Source organism: Gymnogyps californianus, chromosome 2, assembly GCF_018139145.2.
Source record: "Gymnogyps californianus isolate 813 chromosome 2, ASM1813914v2, whole genome shotgun sequence".
Taxonomy (NCBI): Eukaryota; Metazoa; Chordata; class Aves; order Accipitriformes; family Cathartidae; genus Gymnogyps; species Gymnogyps californianus.
The window spans coordinates 70,709,034-70,732,504 of record NC_059472.1 but is presented as its reverse complement, the minus strand read 5'-3'; the positions used below and the strand labels follow the sequence as shown (position 1 = coordinate 70,732,504).

General features: G+C 39.8%; 2 protein-coding genes across 4 annotated transcripts in view; one reads left to right on the top strand and one right to left on the bottom strand.

Moving 5' to 3' along the window:
- Nucleotides 1–14,873, top strand: part of LOC127012593 (poly(rC)-binding protein 3-like) — a 67,719-nt gene extending 52,846 nt beyond the window's left edge. For 2 of the 3 annotated variants that reach the window (XM_050890797.1, XM_050890795.1), the window contains exon 12: nucleotides 2,420–2,523. In XM_050890797.1, the coding sequence (XP_050746754.1) occupies nucleotides 2,420–2,456 (37 nt within the window). In that variant the 3' untranslated portion in view covers nucleotides 2,457–2,523. Of the gene's footprint in view, nucleotides 1–2,419; nucleotides 2,524–12,724 lie in introns of those variants that run through there. The other variant, XM_050890794.1, reaches the window with a different exon arrangement.
- ZNF830 (zinc finger protein 830) lies at nucleotides 9,527–21,729 on the bottom strand. The gene is made up of 10 exons (XM_050890791.1): nucleotides 21,608–21,729; nucleotides 21,361–21,460; nucleotides 20,092–20,212; nucleotides 19,499–19,532; nucleotides 17,895–18,115; nucleotides 17,455–17,545; nucleotides 16,741–16,804; nucleotides 13,647–13,727; nucleotides 12,223–12,299; nucleotides 9,527–10,318 (listed from the first exon to the last, which is right to left on the bottom strand). Exons 1-10 carry the CDS (start codon nucleotides 21,727–21,729, stop codon nucleotides 10,135–10,137), a joined length of 1,095 nt encoding a protein of 364 aa, XP_050746748.1. The 3' UTR covers nucleotides 9,527–10,134.
- Between the last annotated feature and the right edge of the window lie 1,742 nt (nucleotides 21,730–23,471).

Here is a 23,471-nt window from a genome sequence, read left to right as displayed (position 1 = left end):
TGGACCCTCCCAACCTGTTTGTTCCTCTTCCTCTCTTCGTTTGCAGCTTAGAGATGGCTAAAGTCAGCACCCAGACCGCTTCCGTCACGACCCCTGTTGACCTCAACATGAACCTCTCTCAGTCTGCCACCCCTACCTCCACCCCCACCTCCATGGCCGTGCTGGCGGCCGCCTCCGCCGTTACCGTCAGTACCCCCCCTCCCCTACCAACTCTGCCAACCACCCACTATGCCGTTCCTGTCTCCAGTCTGCTTGGCATGAAAACTGTCCCACTCCTGGCACTAAATGCCGCGGCCGCCGCGGGGGCCACGGGGAGTTTGTCCGCTTACACTGCCAAAATTCCTTCGACGAGCGGGGTTAAGAAATCTGACCGCCAGAAGTTTGCTCCATATTGAAGGGATGAGACACAATGCAAGCTTTGCCAGCTCTACCAAGAGTCTGTGGTAGATCCTAGTTATCAAGGAAACAATACGGCATCTTTTACTTTCTGTTAAATCGCTAGTGTTAACTGTTGCCGACTCAAGTCGTCTTCCGCTCTCCATAACGACTAACACCCGGGCACTACCTACCAACTAGTTCCAACAGCGGGCAGGCGCCAGCCCGGGGGCTTTCCCCGCCAGCCTGGGGGCTTCCCCCCCCCCCCCCCCCGATGCCGTCACTCCACCGGGGCCTGGTCCTCCGGCAGCCCCGCAGCACGGCAGGGTTGCCCCCACCTCAGCAAGGAGACGCCTGGAGAGAAAGAAAAAACATAAATGAGGCAAAATTTTGACAGCAGGGTCCTGCTCCGGCAATACTGCCTGGCATATAAACACACTTATATCCATTTGAAGGGATCCCTCCAACCGCAGAACCATTTTCTATGGCAAACTGGCACCTCTGATTAATTTTTCTGTTGCTAGAGCCTGCAAATCTGGCACTTCTGATGATTGCTAGCGCCCCTGAAATCCCACGTGAAGTGCTGGCCCCCTCGGTCATTCTGCTGCTCTCGACAGGCCTGAAGACTCCCGTCTTCCCTGCCCTGACACCTGCCTGTGAGCAGGAGATGGGGGCTAGAAAGTACCACACCTCAGGTACTTCTGCGTACAACAAATGAAGCTTCCTGGTCTGAGAAAAACTGCTAAATTAAAATCATTGGAAGACAACAAGAAAAAAAATATCAGGCACCTGTGCCTTTCCACTTCATTCTTTTAAAGGGTGCAACAATTTTTCTCTGGTTTGGAAAAGTAATTTTAAGAACTCTACTTTAGGGAGGGAGAGCAGGCTCCTCCTTTTGCACTCAGATGTTTTATATATACCGACAAAGTACTTATTTCTGTAAGTACTTAATAGTAGGTACAAATCAGACACGCACAGTCACTATTCTGGTACACCCCCCACCCTCCCTGCATATATTTTGTTCAGCCAAAATGATCATTTTTTTTGTTAGGTTTCTGTACAAAATACATCCCTACTTAACTCACCGCTAATCATGCAATCGGGTTGTACTGTAATTACGAACAAAATCTAGTGCTTATCAAAGGGCATTCAAAGGCTGCTGCCTGGACAGATACCATCCCTTTAACAAGAACTTAACGATGTTCAGATTAACTAAAACGAGACACCTAATTGCAGCCAAACCGAAGAGAGCTGGGTGATATACTGGCTGGTTGCTAGCTGTTGGAACTAGTTTTTAACTGCATTTTCTGTTTGTCCATCCACCTTCTTTTTAATTTCTGTTGCATAACTCAGTAATGCAATATTGTTTTCCTCACCTCTTCCGAATCCAGAATCCCATTAGTCCGCCATGTTCATCCACTTTGCACTCCTTGGACACAAAGCTTTAACAATTGAACTGTATTCAGTGCATTTTAATATAAACTAAAAACACAATGCAAATGCAATACTTTTTAAAACATGGTATTTCAAAGTGTGTTATTATTATTGTATAGGGCTAAGTACTATCTCAGTATTTTGTGTCATTTCTGTATTCTGTGGGCTTTTCTTCACCTTAGTACCTTTGCACTAAGTTTTGTCACTGTAACCATTTGTAGAACTGCCATTGTTACAGTTTGCACTTATCCAAATGGGGTTTTTGGTTGGTTTTGGTTTTTTTTTTTCTTTTGTTTTGGGCTTTTTTTTTTTGTTTGTATATAATGAAGGAAAAACTGGAAATAATGTCAAGGTACCTCAGCTATTTAACAGCTCTAGAAAACTGCTGTAAAATTGTTCTGGACTATTGTAACTGTTTCAATAACTGACATTTTAAAAAAAACAAACCACCAACCTCTGTGTGAGAAAACTTGCCTGCATTGAAATGCTGTTCTATGCTGGTTGTATTCAAGTGTTATTTTTTTAATAGTGAGAAGATTTTTTTTTCTTTTTTTTGCCTTTTTTTTTTTTTTCTCCTTTTCTTTTCCTCGTTTTTGTTCCTACATTTTAGGCTGTCTTCAGAAGTTACTGGCCTGGGGGCTCTGTAATGTATCTCATCATGCCCTAGTGCATTAGCCACCAGACAGGACTTTTCCAAAGCCCCATGAGACAATGCTTTCTATGGACTAATCTACAGAGGAGTTTCTGCCATTTCTAACTTTCTTATTATTCTGAGACATCAAAAGAAAATACTTCCTTTACTCTTTAAGCAACTGTGCTTCCTAACTCTTGTGTTGCTTTCATTACTGTTCCAGTTTTAACACTGTTGTGGCTCATAACATAAAGCAAAGAAAAGTTACTTTTCGGGGGTTAATTTTCATTGATGTTCATGCTTTGGCTAATCTGTATAAAAGCATGGGCCGTTAGTGTTCTAAACCACTGTATTCAGCTAGAGACCTGACAGTAAATTAAATGAGACGTTTTTATAAATAAATTTTTTTCCTGATTTAAAAAAAAAAAAAGACGTGGTAGCTTTGTGCATACAACTGTTGTGTTGTTTAAACTTTGTTCTTTGTAACCAAGTTGCTAATTTGTCATTTGAGAAACACTATTTTATGGATTGTCAAACTAAGATCATAGACAAATTGCTTGTTTTCATTAACGATTAAAGGTTTCATATCATCACGCTTAAGGTCCCAGTGCTCATTGGGAAAGAGTGTAACAACTGTGCAATACTGGCAACGTTAGAAAGTACATTAGCCCATTGTCAGGGATGACGAGTCTTACCATGATTAGATGGAGCCAGATCGTGTAATTAGTAGAGTAAGCAGTACTTCTGCAAAACCTTATTTGGTTTTTAACAAGTTGCTCTTGGAGAACTTCTCACACTGCAAAGAAAAGACAGAATTTGGCTTCTTGCTACAAGAAGCCACTGGTTTGTATCTGTTGTGTTTTCCCATACTGATTTTAAGATCAGATACTGGGGAAAGAAAAACAAGAACTAAAGAACAGACTTGTGTACTGAGTACATTATTGCTAAGACCCTTCATATTTTCCCATTCCCAGCTGCACTGTTCAGTGATGAGGCTTCTAGACAGCACCTTTCACCCCGCCAGGAAACTAGCCCAGCAGCTGGGAGGAGCATGACAATTTGCATTAGAAAGGGAGAACGGAGAGCTGGCCCAGGGAAGTGGCTCATCCTGCCCTGACACTCAGCTTGAGCCATTCAGCTCCTCCTTTGGATCTGCTGAAGCACTGCAGTCACAGCCTCAAGTTCTCTCTTCACACCGAAGTGAAAGAAAGGGGCTGGCCCTCAGTTGTTGCTGCATACAGCACTTCTGGCTGCGCTCTGGCCACCTCTCCTCTTAGGGCATTGGCAGTACTTTCACATTTACTGCTTTATCCTCATGAGAAAGCAGTGGTTTTGGCAGTGCAAGTGAGTAGCATCCTTAATGACGTGAGACTAATTCTACAACCTCCACCCCTACTCTACTAAGGTCTATACTTGTCTCCGGGTATTTAGCTTGGGGTGCCGGTTCCCCTCACTGCCCCAGCTGAGTACTTGTGGGGCATATCACTATTATTTTGCATGGACTCTAGGGTACAGAGAGCTCCTATGTGTCTGGGTCTTGAGTCTGAGCCTGGAACTACGATATGACCAAGACGTGTATACAGACTTGGAAACCTGTAGAAGTCAACAGGTTTTCAATACAGATGCAGCCACAGAGCAACTCTTGACAATAAGGGCTGCTGAGGAAGATTACAGAATGCCTCATTGCATCCCAGCATCCAGGAAGCCCTATCCAATGTTGAATTAGCCATTCCAACCCTTAGGTTGGAAGAACTACAGGCTGTAGTACTAACCTTGATAAAATTCTGTGTTATTATTACTTAAAATATATTTAACTTCTTACTCTTGAAAGGTGAGCTGAAGCTGCTTTCACAGCAGAGACCTCCATACTCTTCATTTCCTAAACACATACTCTTCATTTCCTCAACAGCGAAAGCTGTTTCTCTGGCTAGCCTGGCTAGTGTAAATGAAAAAAGAGAACATTATTGCAGCTCAACACTAAGTAGGTCAAGGCTTTGCTCTCCCAGTAAAGCTGCCAGGCAAAGGGCGGCAGCAGCAGCTCTGTCGTGTATAGCATCTTTCACATAAATAATTCCCATGTGCCTTGCAGAATTGGCTAGAAAAGACTGAGATTTAAACAAACTAGTGCAGGGGCATGTTTGTGTGTGGAATGAGGAGAGGGAAAATAAAGACACATGGACAAAGGAAGGAAAAAGAGAAGTCTTTTGAGAGGGTTTTTGCAAAAAATACAGGCAGAAATGTGATAAAATCTAGGCTAATTGAGGACTCATTTTAATTTATTTTAGTTGGAAAAGATTTCTGAATGGTAAGAAAAAGTTCCTGGATAGCTTTAATATACAAAACAGGCAAACAAAACACAAGAAGGTACATCTGCAGGGGAAAAAAGAAAAAAGGTAAAAAATAATATTATCCAAGCTAGAAAACTAAACCACTCATGCCCAAAGGTAGATAAGAGGAAGCGTACAGCTGATATGAAAAGGTCACTGCCCACACAACTGTGAGTTTCCAAATGAAAGATTGCATAAGTTCTGCAGCTTTCACATCATCAAATCGGTATCAGAGTTCTGGCAAACATCTCAAATGAATTCAAGCAGCTCTGTTGTGTTTCTCAAGTGAAAAAAACAAAGTACGAATGCTGGCTGGAATAGTCAACCAGAAGGAAAACAAACAAACAAAGTTAGAGGTATTCAGCCACATAACCTAGTCCATTGCTAACACGCAGAGTGCTTTCTGTTCTTAGACATAGCCAGAAGGCATCTATGGGCCCCAAGGTGCGTATTTGTGCCAGTCAAGGCTCCCAGGAAGCTAACAGCATAAACCCCACCGGTGCCATGAATGTAGGCACCTGGTAAGTGCCTCAGCCTCACCAGGCTGCATGGGCAAGGTGTTTCTGTTAGGTTTCACAAGACAGTCTTAAAGCATGCGCTGAACCTTCCCCACCCGAACCAGGCAGAAACGGAAACGTCCCTGTTTTTTTCAATTTTAAATACCCAATAGCATGAAAACGTGAGTGCTTCTCTGGGATGGGGGAGATCCAAATCCAGTTTCTTCTATAGCCTCAATCTCAGCTGAATGTATTTCAGCACTATTTATGTACTTGGAACAGGACCTTCCCCTTCTCGAGCGAGTGTCATGATTGTTGAACAATAAAGTTGCATACGCTCACTAATTCAATCATTTTACAGTGGCACAGCTTCTACAGGAAAGACTGAAACTGTTAGGCTGCTCAACTAGATCACAGGAACTGTATGTTCAAAGGACAGCGTAGAGAGGAGGGATTTGAACAGGTATCTCATATCCTCTGTAACTGCTGTAACCACCAATTATGCAAGACATTAGCCCCTCTGCTATATTTTTGGAAGACAGACCTGGTTTAGATGTCTATACAAGGGAACTGCTCGCATTTCTTTTCCCAGCTAACAGGCCAGGATAGTTCTAAGTGAAGTGATGAATAGAAGATAAAATGAAGGCAGATACTGAAAAACTGCTTCACACCAGAAAATTTCAATCTGTTGGCCTGTGCGACACTTTCTAGAGATACAAGTACATACTGCCTTTCCTGCCACTGAAGTGTACTTACTCCTTGGTTCCAGGAAGGAACGCAGTAATGTTGATTAAACCAGTTTCTGCATCAATGCATGTGTCCTGTCACTCTACAGACTGGCATGTCTCAAGACAGTAACTGAAATGAAAGAGAAGTGTCAAATTCATCTGATGGTACCTAACAAAAGGGAATTTCTGAAACATTATATACTCACATTATGGTTTCTAATGACAGCTACAGCGTGATTCCTATTGGTTGAATGTCTGATTTCCTAGTACAAGCTTTCTTGATTATAAGGAAAAAGAAAGTATTTTTAAGTGCTGAAAATATTTGAGTAATATGACTTTTCTCATCGAATTATTTCTAGCTCAGTGTATTTAAGATGGTAAAATGAAGAGAATTTAATTACAGTGGCATGTAATAACCAAAATTTGTCTCTCCTCAAATTGAACTTATTGGCAGGGGGCCTGACCAAAGCTAATGTTAATGTTCTTTTTAACCAGTATTTGTAATTCTGAAGCAAGTTTTAAAATTATATGCTTTAGTGGAGGAATGACAAACAATCATGTTAGCAAATGAGAACATTGTTTTGTTTGTTGTTACTTTGGTTTGGTTGGTTTTGCGCAATCACTTTTGGGCTCCTCTGTACCAAATACAGCCCTTTTTCCACATCTACTTCTAAGTCATGACAGCAGCAGCTTGTTTCTTCCATGGTGGGAGAGAAGTTAGCGCACAGATTACCATTTGTGATTGACTGCACCTCCCAGAGAACAGCTAACTACCAACAACTGGCAGTTGCAGCTGCAGTTAGCTGCTCCCTGCGCAGCTGCTACTTGGAACTCCACTTCAAACACGCATGCACACATGTGCACACGCATTCTGGCCCTGGAAGTCACTTACCAGTTTCAAAACCACTGAGCCAGGGAATCACAACTATTTTTTGGTGGCGTGAAATTCCACAGTTCCTAAATTTGGGCAACACTCTCCATTATTATATCAATAAATAAGGACTACAAATGCTAAGTCTTCCCCCTTAATTCTGATTCTTCAGTTTTCTGGAAGTTCTGAAGATCAGAGAATTAAAATATTCTTCTCAATTCCACTGTGCCTGAGATTAAAACTTAATTTTTAATAGTGGCTATGGACAGAACTAGTTATTAGGACTACTTTCATCTTTATTGTTTAAAAACAGAATTCAAGAAAGTTAAGAAGTTAGAAAGAAATTAAGGAAGTACATGTTTTTAAAAACAATTACCTGCTCTGGTTAATCATCTAGCTGAATAGCTCATCAGAAGTTCACAAAATTGTTTTCTAAAACTGAGGACAGACTTAAAATATAAATTAATTATGCCTATGCTTTTCTAAGACACAGATCATTTACCTTGATAAATAGCTTGACTATTCAGTAAGGTTGGGATAATTCCCTCTTCTCCCTTACAGCCATGCTACTTTCATTGCTAAAAAGCAGGATGATTTCTTGCCTTCTTGACACAACAGCACATGTACATCAATGGTCATGTAGGATACAGATAGCAAAGTCATCCTATCTTCTTCACAAAGCTCTCCAAAAGCTTTGTTTTAAATGCTGAAGAAATTTACAGTTGTATGCAATAAGCTGTATAAAACTTGTATACAACACTTATTTGTGGATCTGAGACTCCTCCAAGAAAAAAAGCACCAACTCCTAAATAAGCAACAACCAAGAGGGACCAATGCTGGCAGTTACTTCCTCAGCAATACATACACCCACCGGCTTGTCCATTGTCTTTACTCTTTCAACTGAAGTTATGCAAGGATAACGAATAGAGTGATGAGTGACCTGGTGTTCACTCCTGCCATCTACTCTTAAGAATTAAAACAATGGGCTGCACTGGTTTGGATTTGAATGTACAAGCTCCCTGCACTGTAACTAAACTCACTGCCTTTAGCTTCTGACCACTAGGTATCTCTAAAGAGGAGGGCAACTGAACTAAAACAGCTGAACTGTTTTAATGCTCAGATCCTTTCCTATTTATCTGCAGTTGAAACCATGATTTGCAGATTCATGTACAAAATGAAAGTTACAGATATATTTACAAAATGGAAGTGTAAGTTATAAACTCAGAGATTAACATTTTTATACTGTAAAAACATGTATCTCCATGACGCTCAGTGTAACCTGACTTTAGTCACAACTGTTTCTCTGACATTAAGCCAAATGCAGAGACTGGTTCTAAAGTTCACTGTTAACAAGCTAGTATGCTTTGGTGAGTGAGGTCAGTGAAAAGCAAAGATAAGGAGAACAATTAGAAACCTAGCTTAGCTCTTCTCAGAGTGAAATTGGGGGGATTGTCTTTTGTTTTGGAAAAAACTGTCCGTCTGTTAATATTGTACCACCTCTCAGCTGAAAGTTCTCTTTATAGTGATAAATGGATCTAAAGATCTTTCACTACAGCATGATAGGCACCTTATACCTTGACATTCAAATGTTTCACGCTATAGAAGGGAATTTTATTTCAGTTTTGGCGCAACTAAATTTTCTCCAACCTGCCAAAACATTCATTATTTGTTTCAATACTCTCTGAATGTTCCTGTATTCTCTATTTCAATACTCTCTGAATGTTGCTATCTCAACAACAGTACTAATTCATGTAAGACTGCAGTGTTGCGTCAAACATTTTAGCAGTAACAGCTATGATTACACTTATGGTTATTAAATCAATCAAAAAACAACAGCTGTAAGCCAGCATATGTGAGCAGGAATAAATGGATGCACCAAACTGCTAAGGACCATTGCTTGAATTTTGACAGCTTTATAAATATAAAGAGCTGAACCCAAGGATCATGGAAACCAGGAGTGGTAAAAAAGCATCTCACAATACAGAAAGAGCTCTCATCATATCAAGTCTTTCTTCCAAAACAGGCAAATCAATCATCTAGCTTTAGTTTTTCTCTTTATTGCTTGGTTAATAAACATCTTTGAGGCAAGTATCTAGAATGCTCTCATAAGAACAAAGCTTGTTTTCTCCCTTTAAAACCTCACTAACTTGTTTTAAAACTAGAATCTTAAAAAAAGGAAAACGTTAAGCTGTTTCTTCAGAACTTTACTTTTTGATAAAAATCAAACCACACATTTCTCCTATTTTTTCAAAAGTCCTCAGCAAATTTGAAATGTGTTAAGATTTGCAGAAGTAAAAAATATATGCTTCATTTAAAAAAAAAAAAAAAAAAAAGACACTCACCAAAGCTCAAGGTAGTTCTGCTTTCCATGTCCCAGTCTTGTCAAGTTTGTTGGTTCTTTATTTTACTTCATCTGTGTTTATCAGAACAGAAATCAATTTTAGATGCTCTCTGTGCCTAAGATAGTATCTTAAGAAAATTTCCAGTATTTACAGCTAAATGATTTTACCTCATCGGTTTCCAGTGCAGTACCTTCCTCTCTGGCATTTTGTCACCCTTTCATTTAGTTATGCAAATATGTAACCATTGTGTTTTTATCCCTCTGGTTCAAGAAACGTGAGGTATGCTACACTATGGCTGCACTAAGCGAAACAAGATACTATAAAGAAAAATATGCAGCACTGCTCTATGGCACATCACAGAGTATCTGTGGAGACGCTGTAGCTCAACATTTCTGAGCTTAGTCCTTACATACAGAGAAACTGTAACAGATCCTGAAAATAATGTATGTATTTTATTGGGAGCTGGGGCAATGGACAGAAGAGCACTTATAAATTTTAAGATAACATAAATGCATAATATTTTCCTTTCCCTAACCCCCAATCTGGGGAAACTCCATACACTATCACTTTTGCAAGTCCTTTACTTCTATACACAATAACCCAAGTCTCAAGATTACCAGGTATATTTAATGCTTGCAAAACCTTAGAGATTCTTCAGTTCCTTATTAATCCCATTAAAATACCTCTGGTAGGAAACCAATAATTTTAATAGGAAAGGTGCATTCAATATTGTAAAACATCTGCAATATACAGTTTTTACAGCAAGTAATACACCATTGTAGATCTGCAAAGATTTTTTTTTTTTAATACACTTGGCTTTTTACCATCTCACGATCCTCTTTAAATAAATATTTTAACAAAAGCGTCTCACTTCTAACAATGGAAGTAACATCACAGATAAAGAGAGTATCAACCATGTTGCAGAAATGCTACAACAAAGCCCCTTTCACCCGCCAGTCTTGAGACAGCAAATCCTGCAATTCTTCTTCATCTTCGCTACCAATAGCCTCATCCTCTTTCTCTTGTGTTGCTCTTAATCTCATGGCTTCCTTTAACTTCTCCTTCATCAGATCCTGGCGGTTACGCAAAAGCTCAACACGGCGGTAACATTCACTGTTGAAAAGTAAACCACCTGTTAACACTTGTGGCCTTTCCACATTAATTGGATTTTCTACAGTGCTGGATTTTGCTTCTCCAACTTTGGATAAAAAAAGCTCCACAGCTTCCCATCAATTAAAAAAATAAGCTTTCAATATGCTAGTGCACCTTCTCTGTGTTAATCAAGTGGAAACAGACCAGAGGAGAGGAGAGGTGTGGTCAATTCTCTAGCAATGAGATCTAATCCAAATATTTAACAACTGCAATACCACCACAAATAATTTTTAAAAAAACCACAGAACCAATATACACTCCCACACAAGAAGAGATGCCATTCTTTGCTCCACTTATGGTTTTCATATATAGTAGAAAGGTGAGATATCAACTGGCTATCAATTTTGATAACTTAGTGGTGGCATCTCTGAAAATAAAAATGCAGCACAAGTGTTCAGATTCTTTATCTGGTTACTGTGTGCTACAACAGAACATTTTAAGTAAACACAATCCACAAGTTTCAGTTTTCCATTTACTTAAAAAGTTCTGTCCTTGAAATATGTTTTATAACAATTATTCTAGCCATTTTAACAGCGTATTTTGTTGAAAATGCCAAGTAGTATCATCTTGATTTAAATACATCTTTCCTTCTTTCATTCCTATTTGCTAGGAAGAGTCAACAAGGAAAGATTATTATCTGGATCCTGTTTCCCCTTGCATATCTGCAATACGATTACTTACAGGCAGTCACAGCTGAAGATTTGAAGGCTAAGGAAAACATGAATGTCACTGGAATTAATTTGATTTTTAATTTAATTTGAAATAGCCTGTATTTAAATACACTCAGAAGACAAAGTCTTTAAAAATCTATTTGGAACTTTTATTTTGGGGAAAAATGATTATGGTAACAAACTTGAAATTCTCTGCAAATTTCTGAATTTGGTTCTACATACTATAGCATCCTAAGCTACTGGGAAAAATGAATGCTCTGCGACAGCCAGGTTTAGCTCAAGCCCTCTCCAAAATTATATGAACACTGTTAAAAGACATTCCTGTACTACCAAAGCTCAGTTTGAACCCAATGCTGTTATCATATGCTGATTATCTGTAGCATGTAAATCTGTCCAGATGGCTTAAGTGTTGCTTTAATTTTTGGTGTCGTCTTTTTGTTGCAAGGTTCATTAAAATCAGAATTCATCTTTTTCTTTTCAATCGCTACCATTGCCATAATCACTGTTAATCAACATGTTAAGCTACATGATAATGGTAACAATCTGTTTCACTAAGCTGTACTTCAGGTTACTTAGAGTTTAAACTAATACTTATCCAACCGCTACGCCTACCATTTCAACAAAACAAAACAAAAAAACCCACTTCTTCATGTAATGAAGTCCTTCATTCAACAAAACCTTTAAGTAAACTTTTATTAGAAACAAGGAGAGTTAGTCGCAGAACAGGACATTCTCAGTACAGCAAACGGATGGTCAAAACAAATCTCATTATCGAAATTTTAACTGCAGTGCAGAATATCAGACCTTGTTTTTTTAAAAATGTTCACATAAATTCTACATCAATCAGACTTCACAGAGAAATACAAATTAAGACATTTGACAGGGGGAAGGGGGACAGTTTGTTCAAAGAATCTGCCTTCTATTGCTTTACTTTGCCCATCCCTGCTTGCTGTACTTTCAGCGATTCTAGTGCATTCTCTCTTTGCAACTAATTACATGACTTTGCACCAAAATTCATGTTTTTATTAGGTATCATTCTGCAATTTGAGGGCGTATGTCTCTGTCCTTCAAATAGTTAGGTGATTAACGAAAGGTAGTATCACAGAAGATTAAAAATGTTTTTATCACTCTAGTCAAATAGTGATCCATTACTGCTAGAGAAGAGAAAGTTTGAGGAAAAATTGATCTACTTACATCTGCTCATCAATTTCTCCAATCTGACGATCTAGTCGTCCCTCCTCATCCTCTTCTGCCACTATTGCTTCTGAAATCTAAACCAGAAAAGTGCTAAGAAAATTCACTTTCATCCTGAATACCACTGTTGTTCCTTTTTGATGTCTGTGTCTTCCCTTCTTCCCCTCTACCTCAAGTCAATGTCAATCTCCTATACGTATACTCCTACCTTCCCAAAAGACTCTGGAGGCAAATACAGAAAAAAACTGATCTGGTTTAATTTGAAATGGAAATGTTTTTTCTTAAAACTAAAAGTAGTTTGGCTGCTTTGGGGTTAACCTTTCAAATTTTTCAATACACTATTTGAAACTGAGCATAAAAAAAACTACGCGCACTCAAAGTCTGAGGTTGAAATAGGAGATATAGCCCAATGCTTGGGACTTAATTACAGATGCTTATTGAAAGTATTGGTTAAATATTCCCGCTAGATCCCGAAGTGTTTCTAACTTGTTATTTTTTTCAGCATATACTTTCTCAAATCTGAATGTCTGGGAGATGCTATGCAATCAATGGTCCACGCATAACTGAGAAGATTCCTTCTAAGCTGAAGAATTATCTGAATGGCTAATGCTAGCAAAATGTATCCACCACCGCTTTTGTATGAACATTCGCTCTGTTTATAGTGCTGACCGCTTTAAAATGAGCAATGATAAATTTTTTTGCGCCACTTTTCTTAGCAGTTGACATATAAGCAATTACTTACAATTAAAATTAAAAAACTAGCAAATACTCTAGGGGAAGATTGAGAACACCAGGTATCCTTAGTGACAGTTTTATATTGTACAAAAGGGCAGATAAAAACCTGTTCCAGGAAGACTTTCCATGCAATGCTAAACAGTAAAAAAAATGGAAGTATAGAAAAATTGTGGCCAACTTCTCTGTCTCACACACAAAATCTTTTGTCACTTTCCCAAATTTTGGGGTTCCTTTCCAGTACGTTGAAATTAACCGTAAAACTCAGGTTACCTACACTTTATAGATCCTTTTTGAAAAAGACAGACAAACAGGTGGTGTTTTGTTCTGTGTTTTTCAAGGTTAAAATATGAATATATCTCATCTAAAGAGCAGCCCACAATTATGCTCTGTTTGGATACAGGACGCTGATCTGAGGTATATGCTATCTTATTTAAACACAGTTTAACAAGTGTAACTAGATATATATTGATGACTGGATCCTGATTAAAAGTTTTTTCAACTTAATTTCCCTTAAGTGGAAAACAGAAGGAACCCTTTGCTCATTTATAAAGTGCATCTAACCACACACTGCATTGCAACAAACAGCTGACAAATGCAGATGTCAGTTATTCTGCAGAGCTGCATGAAACTGTTGTTTTCCTTATTGTGTATAGTATTTAGAATCAATAAAAATAGATTCCATTACTTACTGTGTTGACCTGTCGCATTGCCTTTTGAAATTCATCCCATTCTTTGTCCATCTGATCCTTTGGAGCATCAACTTTTCGCACCTAAGGAACATGAAAAAACAGGCTGATTAACAATTTATGTCTAGTGACTCTTTGGGGCACTCTAAAACACCTGGAGAAATAGGACAAATTATGCTGTGTTCTCAGAAAAGTCTGGTCAACATACTTCAGTTTAAGTAATGTATATGAATAAAAGAGTGCAGCTGCACAATGGTTTTGGAGGAAAAATCTGACTCTGCTCCTGGATTAAAACAACATCCTTGACTGTAGCATTAAAGAATAATTGACTAAGAATGGATGGTGTGCAACGTTTGGAGTAACAAAAGTGACTAAGTCTGTTAATTTGGCGGTCTGTAATTTCACTATGTCAGGTGATAACTTTTAAATTCTTCTGTAAGCTGCCTGTTCAGTTGTACATAGTAGCTATCTCACAAGCCAAAAAGCAGTGAAATATTTGCCTTTGGCATAACATAAAATATCAAATGATTCAGTCACTAGTCTGACTGGTGTTAGATAGTCTGACTATACTTCAAATCTAGTCTAATTTTGTTGGCTAACAGAAGAAATAGTACAGCTACATAGACATGCAAAGCTTTTTCTTCTGTGGTAGATGGCATTAATTACTAAGACAAGAAGGCTGAAAAAGTAGTAGCTGTAAGAATGTGTTTAAGATCGACAACTAAGGTAATCAAAATCAGATTGTGCTTTTAATACAAGCAAATAAACAAGATAATCTACCTGTGTAACCAAAACTTCCACAATTGAAGACTGGAAGATGTGGCATATAACATATGTTAGATGACAGATTATGCCTGGCTCTGGACTGGGTGGAAATTACATAGCTAGGAGAACTAAGCAGTTTGAACAGAATAATTCATGACACCATCTTTTTGCATTAGTTTCATTTTTCCTTTATTCATTCCTCTCTTTTGGTAACACATCAGTCATCATCACGGTAAAGACAACAGTTTGGTATGTTTTGTTCCTGAATGATTATACAAAATCCAGTAGTATGAATTAAGTTTATAGAATATATTAGAAGCTTCCAAGCAAACTGCATACTGGGAAGTAATAGTCATCATTTCATTTTTCTGTTCTGTGATTATTTCTATCATATGTGTATGTACTGTGTTATTATGCATTGTGGTTGTCTTTTGTAATTCATAATTATTTGTATTTCTTACAATAAATTTAAACACTAAAGATATTATTTTTGCTTGAAATATTTATCTAATCCAGAATTTATGTGCTTTATAAATTCCTGATGTAAAGAACCAACAGTTTACAAGCCCACAATCTCCCTTCCAAATGCTCACCGTTAATTCTGAAAACAATTATTTTGTGTATGATTCCAACACAGAATCACTGCAGCCATCTCAGTATAAGCAATGTCACAAACATTTTCCTTCCCCTGCATATTAGCTAAACTTGGAAAGGGCTGATTAAAAATAAGAGCACCTGCAAGCAATTCAAGGAAGAGCTTATTGGAACATGTATCCACTTGTAAATTTTATCAGCTGAGGCGATAACCAGAACAAAGATCACTAACCAGTGTCCTCACAGATATAAGCAGATTCTCCTTTGCCTGCTAGGCATTCCCGCTTTGTACAAGCTTTCTAACTCATGGTGAAACTAACTATTTGAAAAATTTAACACTCCAATTAGTCATATGCAAAAAAAAAAAAAAGCGTGGCTTTTTCAGCTACATATTTCAATATTCAAAATGTCATTATTCAAAACTATTCACATATACAAACATGTGGGCACGAGTGGTGCCAAAAGAATCTTGCCAGAGCAAATAAGAGACACCTAAGCTTGCAACTGGGACAGTGGGACTAGCTGAACATAAAGAAGCATTATTTGGAAGGTCTCCAAATCAGCAGTCATGGCTCAACCTCACAATCCAATTTAAATACACCAGCAGCCTTCCACAGTATGAACAATAGGGAAATATATTCAAGGAAAATAAAAAAGACTTTGAGCCTACAGCACTATTATTTCAATAAAGAAAGCAGGAAAGCCATCAAATCTGTGGCAAATTTTACAAAACAACAACAACAAAAAAAGGTCTGTATTTCAAATATCAGTGTTTATTTTGGTCATCGTTTGGTACTGTGCAAGTCGAAGGAAGTATGAATGATTTTGATCAAAATTTCAAGATTTTTAGTTGTGGGGTTGTTTTAAGAAACACGTTGAATGCTCACTTTTCTTTTCTTTTCTTTTCCGAGCATCAAAAAAACCCATAGTAGTAAAAGACAAGAGGGCTGAAGACCAAGGTCACTGTTGCAGTATGCCAGTACTAGAGATTACAGCGTATGCCACAACCTAGCTACTTTCATTCTAACAGGATGTATAGTATCACATAGTAACTCTTAACACTTTTCAACAGCATCTCTCAAAAGACATTAGAGAACTATTTTTATATCCTCATTTCCAAAGCAGAACTGGATGTACAAATTAGGTGAAATGCTTTTCCTGGGATGACTCGAAGAAATAAAAGTAACAGGTGCATTGTCCAAATCTCAGTCCAGCATTTTAACCAACAAATAACACTTCTTTGGTTTTCTTTAAGAGCCACAAAGGAACCACAATCAAAAATACCTTCCGAGAGATGATTTAACAAGCTCTTCTGGCCCGCCTCTGTCTCTTTTCATGTTTTCTAATTAATACAGAATGAATGGTTCAAAGCTGCACCAGGGGAGGTTTAGACTGGACATCAGGAAGCATTTCTTTACAGAGAGGGTGGTCAAACACTGGCACAGGCTTCCTAGAGAGGTGCTCAACGCCCCACGCCTGTCAGTGTTTAAGAGGCATTTGGACGATGCCCTTAATAACATGCTTTAACTTCTGGTCAGCCCTGAATTGGTCAGGCAGTCGGACTAGATGATCGTTGTAGGTCCCTTCCAACTGAAATAGTCTGTTCTATTCTAAATAGTTCAGTTATTTTCTTATATTCTGGTATGACTAATTACCCGGAAAAGCATCCTTACTACTCAGAAAATCATTACAACTGGCAGAAATAAATCCAGCAACATAAAAAAGGCAGATCACTTACTTTTGCATCCACTTCAGGATCATCAAAGAAACCTTCTGGCAAAGCTTCAGCAGTGTTTTCTTTCCTGAAACGTTTGATTACTATTATCCCAAGTTAACACTTTACAACCTGCTTTACTGTAGAGTTAAAAATAGTCAAGAATAAAATCCATAATCTTTTATAAAAGGACCTAGAAACGGAGAAAGTTTTTTACGCCCCGAGTTTTAACTACAACCATCAAAACTTGCTTCTTCAGTTTGGTCTTACCTAACTTACAAGGGACTGCACAGACAGGTTTAAATCTTAGGCTTCTTAAACTATTCTTTCCAGTGTGCTGAGCACCCATTTTAACAGCACAGTCTCTACTTTTGAAAGCCTAAACCACTGTCTAAAGAAGTGCTCAAGTGAGCTGAACCATTACTACAGAACAAGCAAATGGTTTTCTTTAAACAGTTAAAAGCAGTGGTTGGCATTAAGCTTCCAAAGTATCCTGTGTTAAAATTTGCAAATAGAGATGTCTAACAGACACTGTATGGCATTGCTCCATCTCTTACCCTGTCCCTAGAGTGCAAAATATCTATCCGAAATAATGGTAGAGGCTGACATATATACAAACTATTCCAAATACAAGTTAACAATATGACAGATTTCTACGTGATCACAGTTTGTATTTCCTGGAAGAATAATGTCTATTCACAATTCCCAAATCTATCAATATTTGATTTGACTGCTTACCTTTCCACTATCTTCTCTTGTATCTCTGCTTTCTGTATGGATCCTGAATGGGAAACTATAGGAGCAGCTGTAGTTTTGCTGTCAAAGAAGTCTATAAGAAAGGACAGAAGCCTATGAACAAAAAGAACAACTGTTCAAGCTTCTTTATAAAATTCTGACTAGACAGGAATTTCAATTAATACCTTACTGAATCAAAGGAAGAACAGCCAGACATTATTTCACTTGACAGCCTCAAATAATTAGAACATAAAATCAATAAGCGTGCTGAGAAAGCACCACACAATAACAAACTAGCAAAGAATCTCCTTTCTCTACTTCGAATATTACAAGACCCTAACCAGCTAACAGCAATAATTAGAAAAATAAATGAAAGCTCTTACATCATCAGTTAAAACACAGCTTCTCCTTACTGAATCACTTACTAGTTCAGTCAGCATTACCTGCAGGCAGAGAATCAGCTATTACTTCTTGAGTTGGAGGTGGAATTTCAGTTTTATGCGTAACAGAAGATTTGTTTGATTGATCTTGTTCCTCCTCCTCTTCTTCTTCTTCTTCTTCATCATCATCATAATTTCCTGACAATAAACTGGGACCTGGACCTTTTGAAAGCTGTTCGTTTGCACTATCTTTCTCAGTTTCATCAAAAAAATCTGCTGGTAGCCTAGTAATGAACACACAACATAACTATTTCAAACTTCACAAAAATCAGTTACGGTCTAGCACCCGAAGCCTATTCGATCTGCAAGCAACACTGTCTTTTAGATATTGTGCAATACCCTAAACCGCACGGCTACCGATGTCACCACTGCCTGAAGGCAGCACATACTTGTTGCTTTCATTTGAAGTTCCCCATAAATGCTCAGGTTAATTCTGAAAACACATTTCAGTTCTATTTTCATATTTGAATATTCAATATCAGAAACATTAACAAAAATATCCTGTAACAAAGTGCATTTGGAGGAATGGCAGCTTAGGTAATTCTGTTTCCGCATTCAGAGTTATTTGCATCAGTATACCCGCCGTGAACACATTAAATACAAAATTCATAGTTCAGCAGTCACACTAAAGTGTCACGTAAACCTTGATAACCTTCGTGTATAACACAGCTACTTAGTTTGGGTACCTGCTGCTGCTCAGAACCGCAGCTCAGAAGAGCCATACAGGCTCAGCAATGAGAAAACCCAGATTTGCTTAGAATAGCTGCAGGCCTCCAAGCCAAACATTTTTCCAGGTTATATTTTAAAATAATCATACCGATCAGTTTAATACTGAACAAACCTCTCAGCTGTTAATTTTGCACACAGACTCAAAATTTCTACAAGGTAAGTGTCTTCTGCTATCAAGATAACAGCACGTAATATCTATGCAAGATAATAATCATTTACCGTGTGAAGAAGTATACAGGAGACCTGCAGGCCTCGTGTGACATCTACCGACCCCACAAAGATGTCCAAATATAATCAGAAATCTTTAGGGGCAGTAAGATGCTTAACCCAATCCCTTGAAGTCAAATACACTCCTATATTTGTGAGAGCTCAACTGCATGATATGCATTTACATGAATTTTAAGTGACAAAAACATCTTAATAAAGATCTGTTGATGACATTTGTTAGTAGTTTTTCTGAATAAATATCATTTAAATGTACATTTAAATATACATTTTAAATTTGTCTTCATTTCAGGCTACCATCTCTTCTGCAGTATGCTAGCATTAAAGATTAGACTGCATGCCACAATCTAGTTATTTTCATTCTAGCAAACTGCATAATACCACTACATATTAATCCTTAAAAGTCTGATAGTGACAGTAAAAGAATTCCTGTTTTGTCAGAGACTCTAGAGTTAACAGCATGATTTTCTCATCTGCACTGAGGAAAATGCTGCCATGTTCAGGAATATACACCCATGTTAGAAAATGAATAGAAGCAGGGATCTGCTGATTCTCTGAATCTTTACCCTTGGCTAGGAAGGAGAGACGAGGAAGAACAGGGTGAGTATGCTGCAGCTGGTACAAAAAACTAATATATAATAAGATCTACTTACCCAGACGTAGACGTATGTGGCTTTTCATCAGTACCTGTATAACAGCCAAGAGTCACTTCATACAATCCATGCTTTTAAAAGAAATACCCCCCAAACAGACTCCTACTACAGCAGCAAGTTCACAAACGCACGCTTTCATATATGTCATATATTTACATGTTTAGTAGCACCAAGGGGAAAAAATTAACTATCTTTCCTTTAGCATGAACTTTCATGCATGGTTTGAGGTAAACCAGTGCCTTGATCCCACTGAAAAGGAATAACACCACTTCTGGGCAAGTGCTTCTACTGTTTAACTTACACTGTTTCTGATTCTGTCTGGACCAAGCCCACAGCTCCATGACCTAATTTAACCCAATAACCCAGAAGAAAACTAGGTAAGCTACCAAAAGTGCAGTTTGCTCCTTATCAGTGAACTCACAGAGAAAGAGCAAGACAGACTTTTTCCCTTTTCAGCAGCAACAGGCTGACATTAACTCAACAGTCTTGTGTGTTCACACTCACTTCCACAGGAAAAAATCAAACCAAAAACATTCAAGATGTAAAATGGCTAGATTCTGGCAAGTGCTTGATAAGTATTTTTCTGTCCTTACCTTTTACTCTCTTTAACTCTGTATTTTCTGTGTCAACAGTTTTTCTTTTGACAGGATGAGATGATGTGCTAGCAGCTGAACCAGCTGCTGTCTGCTTTGTGCCTTTTAATTCTGCAACTCTCTGTAAAGAAGTACAAAATTCAGGAAGCTTTCCTAGCAGGAACTTCTGGATTGCAGCTTAAAATACAGCGCTTTTAGAACAGTTTATTAAAGTGAGCTAATATCTTTCTCAAACAAGATCACTGAAATAGACATCACAGATACTGAAATCAAGACCAATGTTTCTGTCAGCCTCTTGAATGATGTGACATGGGGGCAGAGAAATTGACACTTGCACAAGGGAGGCTGTACGAGTGAAAAAGGAAAGACTAAGACCAGTGACATTTTCAGCAGTAAGACACCAGAGGAAAGAGCAGGAAGACTGGATTCATCCTGAAGTCCTGGAATATTAAGTGTTTTAAAATTAAAACACAGCAGTAGTATTAAAGACACATCACTGTGCTTTGCGACGGTGATCTACTCAGAATGCAGGCAATGAACTAGGCACCCCTCAGTTCTCTTGGTCTTTTCCTCAGTACTTGTAAAATTAAACGCAATCTCTTAGATTCCGCTAAGAAGTGGCAGAAGAATTTAAAAGGATAAAAAATCAGATTTAAGGTTGCATCCAAGTTACAAGCTCCCTGAAACTGTTTTACAAATTCTTTATCTTTACTGCTAAATTATAAAGAAAAAAAAGCATATTTTCTTAACCATGCGTAAGCTGTCACTTGATAACATACAGGTAACAAAGCAATCCCAAGGAGGGTTTCCAAGTCCGAGCTGCAGACAAGTGACAGTCAGAAGTTGTCGCTAACGTGGGAACAGGTTCATCTTAAGAGGACGCCCCTTGAAAGACACGGGACGATTCTCTCAAGTGCTGGCTTTTCAATCGGTACATAGGTTTTAAGAAAACAAAACAAGGCAAAACAATCAGGCTTGTTTTTACACTGCTCTCCCCTGGCAGATGCTCAACCGTTATCTATTAGCGTACACCTGAAAAAGCAGCAAACCCCTAGCCTCCGCTAACGGGGTGTAACCTCCCTTCTCCTGCCCCCTTCTCACGTGGTGCCCACTTACTTCAGAACAACAAAAACCCAGCCAGCGTCGAGCTGAGCCGGCCTGAAGCCCGTACCCCCCCGCCACGGGGCAGCCAGGACCACCGGAGGACCGGCACCCACGCCTACCCCGCAGCCCACCGCCACCCCGGGCGGGAAGCCAGCGGCCGCTCACCTCACGGTGCTGCTTGCCCAGGGCGTGGGTCTGCCACAGCAGCTCGCTCTTCACGGGCGCGTTGCACAGCGTGCAGCTCAGGTGTCCCAGGCTGTTGTACGTGGCGGCCGCCGTTAAGGGAAGCAGAACACTGCGGCGCGGACCCCCGCCCCTCACCGCCCCGCGACGGCCGCCCCCTCCCTCCCACCCACCCACCCGCCGGGCCAGCCCCCGAGGCGAGGGCTAGGGAGCCCGGTGCCGAGGATATTTGGCGAAGGGCGAGTCGACCCGCTTCCTTCCCGCGTTCTGCCGCTGCTTCTCCCGCATGAGGCGCCGCAGCTCCTCCTGCCGCACCTGCTTCCGCCCCGAGCCCACCCCGGCCGCCGCCATCTTCTCCCGGCGAGCAGAGCGGAGACGCGGGGCCGGCGGGTAGAATGAGGTTACGGCTCCGCCCCGCGGCGCAACGCACGCCCGGTGGGCGGAGCTGCCGTTAAGTCCCGCCCCCGCCCTGGGGCGGGAGCGAAGGCGCCGGGGGCGGGACTGCAGCTGGGGGCGGGGCCAGAAGGCCCGGGCCCGCCCCCGGAGGAGGAGAAACAAAACTATCTCAACAGAGGAGCAGGATTAAAGTCACTGGCTTGATCAGGTTTTTCAGTAGTTAAGCCTTTGGAGCACCATCAGAACTAGACAGGCACGGTAATCCAGCTGTGCACCACATCTCTGAATAAATTCCCTAAAAAGTGCCCCCAAACCCCTCCAAAATAAGTGAAAAATAATAAACACCTCCCCCCCGCGGTACATCCCATACACCCAGATCCAGAAACCCTCAGTGTGCAACACAACCGTGAAAAGTACGTTTAAAAAAAAAAAAAAAACAACCATCAGCTTTTCTTCAAGCTTCCTGTTGCCAATCACGGTAACGTGTCAGGCTTTGACTCGGGGCACCCTTTCGGGAGGCCTCGCACGGCCAGCTCCTGCTCCCAAATGCTTCCTGCTCGCCGGCACAGCACACACGGTCACACGGAGAGCAGCATGCATTTTCGCCACTTAAGTACAGCCCATCTACAGCGCATCCACAGCATTTAGTAACCGCATCACGACCAGGGACAGCAGAGAACTTTCCATATTTTATTTTTACCTTTTCATTTGATAGTACAATAAAATAAGTTAACTAAAAAAAAAAAATCTAGCCCCAAGCTCCACCGTGTCAAGTACTCCACTCCAAACCACGAGTGACCCTTAAAAGTCAAAAAAGCGTTACTCCAGGTTTACAGCGACATTACCTTCAGGAGGACTTGGTCACAGAGGACACCGCTACAAGCAGCGCATTTTACGCTCTTCCCAGAGAGCAAGCCCTTTCATGGCTCCAGAGTTCACAGCTCCCTGAATGTCGGGTTTGGTTCGTCTTGCACCAGCCTACAGGAGCCGGGGGAGAAAATGGGGCAAGGGAGTGTGTAATTCGATTTCCATTTTCATAAAAGACAAACTTTGTGGTAAGACATTTTGCCCAGATGGCAAATCCGAGGTGTGTAAACACAGCCAGAGCAACACAGCAACTGGAGGAAGACGATGGCTAAGTGCAACTAAGGCAAAAGGGAGTTAACTTCTCTTTTGACATGATCAGGGCAGATGGTTGGGGTGAGGAAATGATTCAGTAGCAAAATAGGTATCACAGTACACCTAGACTACAGAATCAGTGAGAATATAGCTTAAGCTTGATTAAGATCTATGTTTATCTTTACAAATTCTGAAGAATATTTAAGATCTCCTCTTCCTTCCGCTTCCTCCCACAATTGTAGTCTGCTGCACTTATCAAAAGGACAGAAGTTTGCTTTTACTGAAATTTAAAGCTATTATGAAAAAATGAAGTGTAGGACTCCTCTTTCAAAACTAACTATAAAAGTCAATCCACTCTAGAAGGTCTTCGATAACTCTAAATACAACCATGCGTTTTCCAAAATGACTCATTTTTATATTTGGAAGACAAAAAATTTTACACTGCAAAAGTTTGTCTTCACACACATACTTTTGTCCTAGAAACCAAACACTCTGATACTAGGAGTTACCACTGTAAGGTAACTTCAGTTCAGGACACCCACCTTTTGCTGAATCCAATGTGCTGGTGGGAGAGGTTC